Source organism: Bubalus bubalis, chromosome 10, assembly GCF_019923935.1.
Source record: "Bubalus bubalis isolate 160015118507 breed Murrah chromosome 10, NDDB_SH_1, whole genome shotgun sequence".
NCBI classification, from domain to species: domain Eukaryota; kingdom Metazoa; phylum Chordata; class Mammalia; order Artiodactyla; family Bovidae; genus Bubalus; species Bubalus bubalis.
In genome coordinates this window covers 43,724,481-43,737,373 of record NC_059166.1, presented here as the reverse complement: position 1 = coordinate 43,737,373, position 12,893 = coordinate 43,724,481, and the positions used below count along the sequence as shown (strand labels likewise).

Genomic DNA, 12,893 nt, shown 5'->3' with positions numbered 1-12,893 from the left:
ATCCTTTGAATACTTTGGGTTAAAGGGATTAAGAAAGTAAGGATACGCTATTAGTTTTAATGGTCTTGTTTCTCCACATTATTTCTTATTTCCCTCTAACAACTTTGGTGCTTTTCTAATGAAGTCATGTATTGCTGGGAGTAGCCTGGGAACTCAGAAATTAATTTCACAGGGTATGGTTTGATGCAGTTTCCTACATAACCTCATGATTTGCTCCATGCAAGTAGGAAGGAAGCTTTCATTCTGCCTCTATATCTCATGAAAACAAAACACCATGGTTTAAGTAGGAAGGAAGCTTTCATTTCTGCCAAGAAGAGCCCCCAAAACTGGGAATTTGAATCCTTCAATCCAAACTGCACCCTCTTTGATTATGTGGAGGCAGTATCTGTGTATCCTGAAACTTGGCAGGTTTTGGTGACCACTTATTATCAGAGTCACAGTCTCCTGGGCTTGTGTTGCTTTGGGGGTGAATGGCATTACAATGTCTGTTTCATTCAGTCCCAGTCATTCTTAGTTTCCGAGTATGTTTCTAACATCTTTGTAACTTAACACCAACTTGACTGTGATCTTGTTAATAACTTCACAGGAGTTGAGCTGAATGACCAGCTCTTGGGCAGCCAGCTTTTGGCCTGCACCCTGTCCCATAACACTCTCTTTGGGGAAGCGACCTCAGACCTGATGGTGAAGCCTGACGGGCCCTATGACTTCTACCATCACCCCAACATCCCAGAAGCTCGGCACTGCCAGCCCGTGCTTCAAGGCTTCTCAGTGGCTGTTCACCGGCTGCTGCAGGATTGGCCGGAGCACCCAGCGCTTGAGCAGGTAGGGCGGTGGTGGGGAGGCCGCTTCTCATTGTCCCAGGTGCATTGACTTGCACAGCGGTGACATAGGTTTTACAGAACACGGTTCAAGGAGGCACTGTTTCCTGTAGGATGAATATTCACATTTGTAATGCTGCTTGTGAATGGTGTTTGAGGTTCCACTTACTTTATCTGTTGCTCAGGGTTTGCCATCCACGTATAAAATGCTGCTGCATTGCTCTTTATTCAGACACATCCTTATGTAAACAAGGGTCTGGCTCTTTCAAGCTTGGTAGTTTTAACTCAGACCCTTGCTCTGTGATCTTCAGCTAATTCTGTAATAACTTATAACAGAGTAATAATAGCAATTACCTTCTCAAACTCAGTCTCACTTCCAGAGTAATACAGCAGAGAAAGTGTTTATCTTGGGCAGGATCCGCAGCCCTAGAGTTTTACCCACAGCATCCATGGGTGCTTGTGAAGCAGGGCCTTTGCGTGAAACAGGCCCATCTTCAGTACCCTGTGACTGTGGGCAATTGATAGTCTGTGAGCATGCCCAGATCTTTTTCTCTGCCCCTTGCAGCTGCTGGTTGTAATGGACCGAATCTGTAGTTTCCCACTTTCCAGCCCCATCTCAAAGTTCCTGAATGGCTTAGAGATCCTTCTGGCAAAGGCACAGGTAAGAGGATTCTCTCTCTGGTCCTCATTTTAGTTTGTCATCAACTGAAGAGATTCTCTTATTGTTCCAGTTGGCCTTCAGACTGGCTGGGTGTCTGTACTCTTCACCCCCTCAGTTCTCTCATAGCCTCTGCAGTGGCTGGTGCTTCCCTGATTTTCAGATTAGGGCTCTGGACTTTAAGGGGGTCATGTGACTAACAATACAGAGATTCAGACTCAGGTCTCCAAATCCTGTGCTATTTGCTCAGCTGGAGGTTCTTCGTCAGGTAACCAGAAAGCTCTCCAAGCTGGATAAGCAGGATGGTTATGCATTGGTGCATGCATGCATGCTCAGTTGCTTCAGTCATATCCGACTCTTTGTGACCCTATGGACTGAAGCCCACTAGGCTCCTCTGTCCATGGAATTTCCCAGGCAAGACTACTGGAGTGGGCTGCCATTTCCTCCTCCAAGGGATCTTCCTGATCCAGGGATCAAACCCATGTCTCATGTCTCCTGCATTGGCAGGTGGGTTCTTTACCGCTAGTGCCACCTGGTACATCAGTATAGAGGTTGTTTAAGGTCCCAGTGGTCTTTGCTTAAGAAAAGTTAAGGATATTCGTGAGGGAGGAGGTGATCAAGGGACTGAATAATGGCTGTAGTGAATTTCTTCTGTGTCTTGTCAGGATTGGGAAGAGAATGCAAGTCGAGCCCTGTCTCTGCGGAAACATCTTGATTTGGTCAGTCAGTTGATCATCCGTTGGCGTAAACTGGAACTGAAGTGAGTGATTCATTTGTCACTCCCCCTCCTGAACTTACATTGTAGGGACATGGTCTTTGGATAGGTTGTTTCTTCAGAGTTGATGTCATGTGTCAGCTGGAGACCAGACAACAGCATGCATTCTGAGGCAGCAGACTGGCAGCTTCTCCATCTTCATTTAGGAGGAGAGAATTGTGAATATTTAGCTCCTGCCTCCGAGGTTTCACATATTTGAATGGGTTTCCTTACATGCCTCCTTGTCTGTCCTCCCACATTTCAGCTGTTGGTCCATGAGTTTGGATAATACCATGAAGCGCCACACTGAGAAATCCACCAAGCATTGGTTCTCCATCTACCAGATGCTGGAGAAGCACATGCAGGAACAAACAGAGGAACAGGAAGGTAACACCTGATGTGAATTCCCTGCTTATGTAGAGGGTCCAGGCTAAGCTTGCAGTGCTGCAGAGTCTGGGATTTACTGCTCCCTTGTCCTCCACCCACTGCTTTCACACAGGATGTGTTAAGTGACTGCTAGTGTTCCCGAGACGTCAGCCGAAAAAGCTGGGTAGTTCTTCTCTTACTGAGAATAATGATGACAGTCAGAGAGGCTAAAGTGACTTATCCAGAGTCCAGAGAGCTAGTCGTAAGATAAGATTTCCTTCTTCTCTGTGTCCATGAGACAAGTCAGAGAGGAAGTTTCTATCATGGTAGGTGGTAGTTACAATGCTTGAGTTAAAAGGGTTTTATCTCATGCTTAGAACAAGGGCCTCATAATTCCTCGTTTGCCATGCGTGCATTTCACATATACTGCTAGTGCAGCTGCCATTTTTAAACCAGCTTGAAATGTAGCTGTGGTCCTCGATCCAAGCATCACGTTAACTGGTGTCCCTCGGGGATCTCATAGAAGACTGTGTGCAATATGACATGGAGTGATGGTTGCAGACACACGTGTGTTTTCCTCTTTGACTCTCTAAAGATGACAAACAGATGACCCTGATGTTGCTGGTCAGCACATTACAAGCATTTATTGAAGGATCCTCACTGGGGGAGTTCCACATACGACTTCAGATGTTACTGGTTTTCCATTGTCATGTCTTGCTGATGCCACAAGTCGAAGGAAAAGGTAAGGATATACATATGTGTGTAAAAAATTTTTTAATTTTACCCTATGCTGTTAAAATGATTAGGCTTTGAATTCGTGAGACAGGTGTCTTATTGCATACCAGGTTTTAAACAAGACACTTTCAGTTGTCTTTTACTATAATGTGATTCAGGTGAGATAAAGAGAAAACCACTGAAATCAAGTGCAGACTGGTTATAATTGAATCCCTGGCTAGTGAACTGTGGCAGCGGTAAATCAACAGATGCAGATCCTAGAAGCTGGCATGTTGAGGCAGCATGTCTGTCTGTCTAGACGGTGCATATGTCCCGCTAAGCTTCTGCTTGATCCAGGCTATAATTAGGTTCTTTGATCTCAGGAGAGCACTGCCACATATCAAACAACTGCACATAAAACTTCTACTGTCAGTTACCATCCCTGACCACAGCAGTTTAGATAAAAGTGTCACTGGAAGGTATAGATTTACGTGAAGGAGTAGTCAAGGTGAGCTCTTAATATGCCATCTTTCAAAACACACTTAGTTTCTGCTGACTTTACAGTAAGATTCTGAGAAAGAGTTAGAAATTGTGAGTTTGGTAGAACATTGGAGTATGCCTTCTTTAAGAACAAAAGTGCGACTGAAGAAAATATCCACTGCAGACTGAAATGAAAAAAATAGGGGTAGTGTTGGCAGCCTGCATCTCTGGGAACCGCAAAGCCTGGCTCCCCGACGAGCTGTCATGTAATCTCTGGGTGCTCTGCTGTGATGTCGTGGCCCAGAGAGTAACGAGGGAGTGTGCAGCCCCGAGGGAGAAGCCAGCAGCACGTGTGGTGTTTTCATTTCCTTTCTTCCAGATGCACTTTGCAGTGTTCTGTGGAACTTGTACCATTATTACAAGCAATTCTTCAACCGGGTCCAGGCCAAAATTGTGGAGCTTCGTTCCCCACTGGAAAAAGAGCTTAAAGTAAGATGAACAGCAGTCATAATCACTCTTGGGAGAACAAAAGCAGCAAATTCTTTTTCAGTTCTGTTTTTAATCCGATTAACAGTGAAACAGGGGCTCTGAGGAACGGAGGGAAGCATAGCAGCAGCCAAGCAGGATGGCAGGTTTTGCGTTTTGCGGCATTGGCTCCATTGGTGCCCTGGCCACGTGTGTGAGGGTTCCATGGGGTGGCACCCATCAGAGGCGCCTAGGAGGACTGTTAGGGCCCCTTCCCCAGTCGCAGCCGGTGGGTGGCTCCCTCTTCCACCTCAGAGGAGCGCCACCTGGTGTCGGTCTGTGGGCTGTGGCGGTGCTGGCGAGTAATGAGAATCCTGTATTTGATACTTTCAGTGGTTGTGGAACCAAGGCCGGTTTATGCTAGAGTACACAGTGACGTACTGATTGTAGCAGCACTTTTTTCCATCCGTTTGAGACAAACACATGTCCCTTTATTAGACTTGTCTTACTTGTTCACTGACACACCGTCCTGTGTTAGGGATGAAGAGAGCTCTGGTCATCACATGGGTGATCTAGAAAGAAACAGAATGACACCACCTTTGTAAAGCCCTTCCTTGAGCTTCATTTATCTTACAGGAATTTGTTAAGATATCCAAGTGGAATGATGTCAGCTTCTGGTCTATTAAGCAGTCTGTGGAAAAGACACACAGGTAATTCATCTTTTAAAACAGGGAGTGGCCAAAACTCAGAATTTTTGAATGGTAGACAGCATGACTACATTGTTACAAAGGCCTGACTTGTGCTACCTTAAACTTGCTAAAAAAACACTAGACTGTTCTGCTGGCTGCACAGCACGACCCCTCCCACCCAAAGCAGTCTCAGTGCTGGAGGAACTGATGTGTCTGGAGGCAGAGTGGGCTGTGTGCTGCTGAAGGTCGAGTCCTCTGCCACCTGCTCACCTTCAGCCAAGTGATCGCACCATTCCTGGCTTCAGTTGAGATTAGAATACCTGCCATGCTTTTTCCTTTAAAAAAAACCCAAAAGGTTATGAATTTCTAGGACACTCGTTGTATACTAGAGGTACAAGTTATTAAGTTGCCTGTGTATGCATTATGTCATTTACATATTTCCTCACTTTTCCATTTTTACTTTTCCCTGCCCTTATCTCCCATTACCTGGGGGCCAGAACCCTCTTTAAATTCATGAAGAAATTTGAAGCCGTCCTGAGCGAACCCTGCCGGTCATCCCTGGTGGAGGGAGATGAGGAGGAGCAGCCGGACTCTTTGCCAAGGCCGACAAGTGCCACCACAAGTGAGGAGTCCCCCATTCAGAGTCTGAACAGGGTGCTGAGGGAGACCCTGTTAGCCCGGCCAGCAGCTGCGCAGGTATTAGCTCGCGGGATGGTGTTTGCTTCTTCCTGAGCTGGTCGGACGGAGTCTGTGCTTTCTGTAGGAGATGTGCCTTTAGAGCTAGGTGAGGGAATGCCTTTGAAATCTTCCTCTTTGGGCTAGTGGTGTGGTGTTTGTCTTTCTGACCCTACTGCCTAGTAAGGCAAAAAGTGTTAATCCTCATGCTGGAAGCTTAACATAGGCTTGTGTAAAAAACCAATATACTTATCTGTGAACAGTTCACTTACCCGTAAGCGAAGATTTAAAGCATCAGCTTAGGAATAGGGCATGGAAGCTGCCTTTGGGATCCCACGTGACGAGGCTGCTGCACACACTAGGAGTGACTGTGTGTAGTGACGTGCTGCTTGAAGTGGTTGCTGATGACCATGGTGTGGAAATGTGTGAACTTCCATCACGGCCAGTTTCAAGTACCAAGACTTAAGAACTGGCTTACCAAATTCCTGAAAATGGAAACAGTTATCAAGACCTTGGGTGAGCGGGTCTGTGACAGGAGGGTGTCCCTGCTGCAGAGTCACTGGGTGTGGGGAGCACTCGTGATGGCTTTTGCCATCATGTTGTGCTTTCCACGCTGGGTCTAGAGAGTTAGCAATGCAATTCTTCAAGCTGTGTTAAATATTTTAATAGTTCAGAAAGCTTAGTAGAAATTGAGCGTCCAGCTGTGATATGGCTGCACACATATGATATGGCTGCCAGATTTATCTTCTTTTGATTGTATTCATCACCTCACCGCTCATAATGCTAATCAAATTTTTTTGTTATTGAGTTAAGAATTTCAGGATTCCTCAGGAAAAAAAAAGTAGTAAAACCGTGGCCCCGACAGACAAAAGCTTTTCCCTTTGCCTAGTTTCCTTTCATCTGCTGCCTTCCCTAGTATCTGGATCCTGGTATTTGAAGTGTCAGGAATTAGAGGGTGATGGGAGACGGTGGCTGAAGTAGGATTTGGTGGTCAGGTTAGCCCTGCCTGTGTGTCTGAGAAGCATAGCGTTGCACGTTATCTCAGAGGCAGCAGTTACGCTGCCCAGCCCTGCTTTCAGGGAGCAGGACGGCCTCTCATGACAAGCGCAGAAGGCAGCGCTGGGGGCAGTGGGGTTGGGGGCTTCCCTGACAGGGACCTTGCACACCAGCTCCATACTCTGCTAAGCACCTGAGGCACATGCTGTTTTACCTTTGGTGATGTTTTATTTATTCTTGTGGGACTTCAGAGATGGGGCAAGGGGAGCTTCCTGTTGCTGAGCTGGGTATGTGGAAGGCATGACATTTAATTCGGCACCTGCATGGGGGTGTACCATGACTGTTGTGCTCTATCTCACAGGCTGCTGTTCCAGAGCAGTGTCTGGGTGCCCCTCTCCCCTCGGAGGGGGCCCTTCTGCGTCGCTTGCCGAAACTCCTGAAACGGTTGAGGAAGATGTGCCTAACGCTCATCCAGGGAAGCCCCCTGCCCCGCCTCGTGGAGGGCCTCGACCAGTTCACCGGTGGGTGCATGCCCAGACTGAGGAGGCTTTCTTTCTGAAGTATCCCCGGTGGCCTAGGAAGGCTGGAATTAATTACCTGTGTCCTAGTAGTATAGAGCAGGTAATTGAATAAGCAAGTGGGTTACAAACCAGCCAAAACCCAGACAGTCAGCTGAGACCCCACAGATGGTCATTGTGCGGTGTTAGCCATTCTCTACAGCAGCCTTGTCCACATCGGCTCTTCCTGGTCAGGGACATGAGTGAAGGGTTTCCTAGAGTCTGGATGCCATCACCACCTCTCAAAATGTTGTCTCTCTTGAGTTAAAGGAGAAGAAAAGTTCATCCACAGTCCCTCTTTTTCCTTGCACTTCAGAGAGCCATAGCAATCTTGTCTCCCTGGTTGTTCTTACTCTGCAGTGTATCAGCAATGGCTGGGAAAGGGGATCCAGAACTTAATAGACTGTTTGGGCCCTTGGCAGCCTTTCACTACTTCCTCCACCTCTACCCAGCCCCAGTGAGTGTGGGGTCACAGTCAAGCTGGTCCTTCTCCAGTAAGGCTGCAGTCTGACCTCAGGAATATATTTAAAAAGAAAAAAAAAACTTGCTAGCGGGACTTGCCTGGCAGTCCAGTGTTTAAGGCTCTGTGCTCCCAATGCAGGGGACCCAGATTCGATCCCTGGTCAGGGAACTAGGTCCCACATACTGCAGTTAAGACCTGGCACAGCCAGATAAATAAAGTAAAAACCAACTTGTTAGAGTAATAGCCTAATATCCATTTTTCAAGATAACCTGCCTGCCTGTGCCTAATGATGGGGGTGAATGGCCTACAAATCCCAGGTGTGCCCTTTGGGAGACGCACAGCGACCTCTCCTGCCGGCTGTGCTGGCTGTGTGCAGTGTGTGGGCTCTCACCTGACGGGCTAGACCGCCTGCGTTCGTCTGCTCAGGCTGCCTTAGCAAAGTACGGCTGACCGCCCCTTCACAAGCTGGGAAATCCAAGTGTCACTTAGAGTCGGTCATCTGTGTCCATGGTTCCACATCCATGAATTCATTCAACTTGGGCTCGAGTAAGCCCTGTGGTATTTACTATTGAAAAAAAAAAAAAAAACTTGCATGTAAGTGGACCCACACAGTTCAAACCCATGTTGTTCAAGGGGCAGCTGTGCCACGTCTTGGGTGGTTTAAACAATAGAAATTGATTTTCTCACAGTTCTGGAGACTGAAAGTCCAAGATTAGAGTGTCAGCAGGGTTGGTTTTTTCTGAGGCTCTCTCCTTGGCTTGTAGATGCCTTTTCTGTGTCCCTGTCTCCTCTATTAAGGTTTCCAGCCATATTAGATTAGAGTCCACATACAAGGCAGCCTTTTACCTTCATGGGCTCCTTAAAGGCCCCATCTCTAAACACAGTCGTATTCTGAGGTCCTGGGAGATGAGGACTTCGGCATGGACTTGGCAGGACATGACACTACCTGTGGCAGGTTGACAGCACCTTCGTGTTCTCGGTTCCTGTGGCTACTCAGGAAGGCAGAGAAAGAATCTGGGCATTGGAGTCAGTTCAGCCAGGGTTCAAGTCCTGGCTTCAAGTCTGCTCTGTAGCTGAATGGCCTTTGGAAAATGACTAGACTTTCTGAGCCTCTTAGAGTGGCTACAAAGAAGTTCTGGAGCTGTACAGGTTAAAAGAATGTTTTCGAAGCACATGGTACAGCATAGAAGCTCAGTTCATGTTGTAGCTATGGGAAGTTTATTCAAGTGTTTTACAGTTCCTAGTGTAAATCATGGCACATAATCCATGTTCAATAAGTGTTTTTTTGCTTGACTGATTATAAAACCCCTGGATAAAAAGATTAGCTACTTTTATTTGGGTTGTTTGTTGTCAAGATAGATTGTTTCCGATTTTTCTCTTGTCATGCATGTCATCAGTTGTTATTGAGAATTTACCAGTGCTGAGGGCTGTTAGATATAAAGATGAATGACACTTGGTGTTTGTTTCCAAAATGTCCTTGGTCTTGGGTAATCTGAGTATATTAAGAATTCCTGGGGATTTCCATGTTTCTCCCTTGTCTTCCCTACAGGTGAAGTAATCTCCTTTATGAGTGAGCTTCAGAGCTTAAAGGTGGACCCCTCTGCAGAGAAGGAGAAGCAGCGGTCGGAAGCCAAGCACATTCTCATGCAGAAGCAGCGAGCTTTAGCAGACCTCTTTAAACACCTGACAAAAACTGGTACAGTTTTCACTGAAAACTCAGTGGAGTATACTCATCTGCTTTTAGGAAGCAAAATAACACGGCTGATTTGGGGAAACTTTGTAGAGATAGTTGAGATAGTGCGAAACATAAGGTGGAAAGCAAGGTTCTGAAATGCCATTCGGAGAGTTCCAGTTGCACGTACGAAAATCCTATGATGAACCATTTGTGACTCCCAAATAGTTTCACAGTTTTGCAGTGAGGTTTCTCAGAAACCATGCATTTTATTTTCATTGCCAGTTGTTGTACCGCACATACCCTTCCAGCATTGCATAGAGAGCAGTGCTTCTCGAAGTAACTCGTATATGAACTACCTGGGGAATCTTGCTGAAGTGCAGAAGCGGATTCTGTTTCACTCAGTGTGGGGCAGGGCCTGAGAGTCCTGGGCGATGCTGTTCCCCAGGACATGACTTTGATTAGCCGTGGCATTGCTAATCCATTCTCTTCAGAGTTTCTTTATTTAAAAACATGCTGTTTATTTCCTAGGTTTGTCATATCGCAAAGGTCTTTCCTGGGCCCGTACAAAAAACCCTCAAGAAATGCTCCATCTTCACCCCTTGGATCTCCAAAGCGCATTGTCTATAGTCAGCAGCACTCAGGGGGCTGATTCTAGGTTAGTGCTTTTAATTCTAAATGGAGCACGGCAGCTAAGCCTCCATGCCCTCATTTGCCAGAGTAGGGGTAGCAGTACTTCTGGTCCAGTGTTGCCATTAGGATAATATTTTAAAAAGTGCCGGCTCAGGACTGGCAGGTGGTGAGCACCTAGTAAGTGTTAATTTTCTTTTTTAAAAAACTTCCCTCTCCTTCTGCCCTTTTAAAAGGTAAGGAACGAATGTAAAACATTGGAAGGTTGGGCTCTGTTGGGAGTCTGGTGGGGTGAAGAAGACAAGGGACCACTTTGAGCATTTAAAGCAAGTGTTAGCAACTGTTGATTTTCTTCTTTTCATTTCTGTTTCCTCCTCGTATTCATCTCTCCCATTATTTTTTTGGCCCTTTGATTTTTCCTGAGGTCTGCTCACTTGATTTGAATGTACAGGTGAAAATCTGGAAGAGAATGGTCACATTTTTAAGTGTGCCATATACACAAACCTCTTCTAAGGTCTCATGTTATTGTCACATCCTTTGTGTAAAGGACTGATAAGTACTTGATTCAATGGGTCCTCACAGAAGTAAATCTGATCAGACGCTTGGTTTCTGGTTCTGGCTGAATGGACCAGTCTCTGACTCCTCAGGATCTGGGGTGGAGATAACGGTTTTAATTAATTACGTCATGTTGATTTCTTCTCCAGGTTGCTTACAGAAATCTCGTCTTCATGGGAGGGCTGCCAGAAGTACTTCTATCGCTCTCTTGCACGACATGTCAGGCTTATTGCGGTCCTGGCGGCTCCAGCCAAGGTAGGATGATAGAGCCTTGGGATTGTAGGACCTGGGGATTCCTGTTCATCCAGGGCAGCATCCTCAGACCTCGTCACATGATCACAGCCCATCACTGGAGGTGACTGAGCTTTTTGCAGTTATCAACCTGAGAATGTAATGTAATCAATGTAATTTTGTGCTTAACCAGAAAGCATTTGATAACAAGTTCTGTTACTCACCGTTTGCTAGCAGGTCCAAATCCTTAAGAAAAATTATGGAAGAAAAACTTCAAATTGAGAATGCCACCCTCAAATTCCCCACCCCACTCCCCCCACCCCCTGGTAAATTGAGAAAAGATCACTGATACCCAGTTTTGGTGTTAAACTAGTTCCTGCTCATGGAACATCCGTGGTCTGTGGAAGCATACTTGGAGAAGCCCTGCTCCCAGAGGTGGACGGATGTGTGGCCTCTAGAGGGCAGCGCACCCAGCTTGCCCCCTACAGGGCTCCTCCAGGAGTGCAGGAACAGTGGCATCTGCACCATGCTGCCCCTCAGCACACTCTCCTCTCTCCCTGCCAGGAGGTGGGCGCAGGCCACGTGGAGCGGTGTAAAGGGTTCTCGGCGCATCTGATGAAGGTGCTCATCCGACAGCGGCGCTCCCTGACTGCGCTGACAGAGCAGTGGATCCTCCTCAGGTATCGCTGACTGGCTGCGTTTCTCGGAATGAATCAGGGAGAATTGTGTGCGGCTCACAGTTGCTGCATGAGCTGCTCCCACTTGTAATGTGAGGTCTGAGGCCCGAAGAGGCAGATGGGGTTGCCTTGGCTCGGCCCCTTACTTTTGATGGTAACACTTCTGCCCCCTGGTGTTGGCAGCACCTCCGGGGGATGAGTTGAAGGCCGAGTCAGACGGGAAAAATGGTCACAGCTGAACCACACCTGGTCTGGAGTGAGGGAGTTCGTGGTTGACAGTCCATGTGGGCTGAGGGACAGAGTTGCATTCACGGCATTGGGGCATCCCAGTCTTGGCACAAATCAGATGTGAATCGACTTGAGTTTGTTAGGCTTTTTGGATCACAGAGTTGCAGTTTGCTGAACTATACACAGATGCTCCCCAATGGAAATAAATATTTAAAAAGATGAAGACGGCTAGGAAGGCTGTCATCACCTGCTGAGTGGATCCTTGACTGAGAGATCATATTCTAGACTGTAGTCACTTCAGCTATTTTGTCCCTGCTCACAAGAGTTTATATAGCAAAGTATACAACATTTACTAGATTTTTTATTTTAGAAAATAGTGGCTGAAGTCACTGCGGTGCTGTGACTGTGTTAGTATGAGAGGCTTGTCAGTGGCAGACGATAAGCAGTGAATTCCCATTCTGCTACTCTGAAGGGTGTGTTTAAACACCCAAAGCTGTGTTTAAGTACTTTGGAAGGCATATGATCAGACCTTTTACTCCTCTGGGGGAGCATCTCTTCTTGATTATGTGGAAGAGCCCATACTTCATCTAGAAATCAATGAATTTACTGTTAACAGACAGCTCGGTGACACAGTTGAAGGTGCCATGTGTTTTTCCCCTGGGTTTGTTTCTCTGCGCAGGAACCTCCTCAGTTGTGTGCAAGAGATGGACGGCAGGCTGACAGGGCTGCCCGTCTACCCCGTGGCCTTCCCTCCTCAGGACGGGGTGCAGCAGTGGACAGAGAGGCTACAGCACCTGGCTATGCAGACCCAAGTCCTGCTGGAGCAGCTCTCCTGGCTCCTCCAGTGCTGCCCGGCTGCTGGGCCTGCTCCTGGACACACACCCTACCTGGAAGACCCGGAGCGCCTCCAGGGGCTGCTTTCCGGAGCAGCGCTGGACCTGATCCCGTCAGACCTGACCTTCCCGTCCCCAGCTCCAGAAACGCAGCTGCCCTCTGGTTGTCTGATGCGGAAACAGGACCCACGTTGGCAACAGTCAACTGCGAGATTAACAGAGATGCTGAGAACCGTTAAAACCGTGAAAGCTGATGTCGACAGAATTAGGCAGCAGTCTTGCGAGGCTCTCTTTCATTCTTGGTGAGTGTGCTTTCTGTTCTGCCTCTGTGTGGGCGCATGGTCACGGTTTAGTGAGGGAGGGAAAGGGTCATGCTTCAGTCCTCAGTTTTCCGGTGACCTGCATAGTGCTTTGTGGTGTATGTCCAGCTGT

The 12,893-nt window shown here is 47.3% G+C and overlaps 1 protein-coding gene across 3 annotated transcripts in view; it reads left to right on the top strand.

The window, feature by feature from the left end:
• MDN1 (midasin AAA ATPase 1) overlaps positions 1 to 12,893 on the top strand; it is a 140,340-nt gene that overhangs the window by 99,489 nt on the left and 27,958 nt on the right. For all 3 annotated transcript variants that reach the window (XM_045161957.1, XM_045161956.1, XM_045161955.1), the window contains exons 66-79: positions 587 to 822; positions 1,384 to 1,479; positions 2,142 to 2,236; positions 2,496 to 2,617; positions 3,192 to 3,338; positions 4,170 to 4,279; positions 4,892 to 4,965; positions 5,442 to 5,640; positions 6,977 to 7,136; positions 9,185 to 9,331; positions 9,839 to 9,965; positions 10,642 to 10,747; positions 11,288 to 11,403; positions 12,308 to 12,763. In XM_045161957.1, coding sequence (XP_045017892.1) covers positions 587 to 822; positions 1,384 to 1,479; positions 2,142 to 2,236; positions 2,496 to 2,617; positions 3,192 to 3,338; positions 4,170 to 4,279; positions 4,892 to 4,965; positions 5,442 to 5,640; positions 6,977 to 7,136; positions 9,185 to 9,331; positions 9,839 to 9,965; positions 10,642 to 10,747; positions 11,288 to 11,403; positions 12,308 to 12,763 — 2,191 coding nt within the window. The remainder of the gene's footprint in view (positions 1 to 586; positions 823 to 1,383; positions 1,480 to 2,141; positions 2,237 to 2,495; positions 2,618 to 3,191; positions 3,339 to 4,169; positions 4,280 to 4,891; positions 4,966 to 5,441; positions 5,641 to 6,976; positions 7,137 to 9,184; positions 9,332 to 9,838; positions 9,966 to 10,641; positions 10,748 to 11,287; positions 11,404 to 12,307; positions 12,764 to 12,893) is intronic.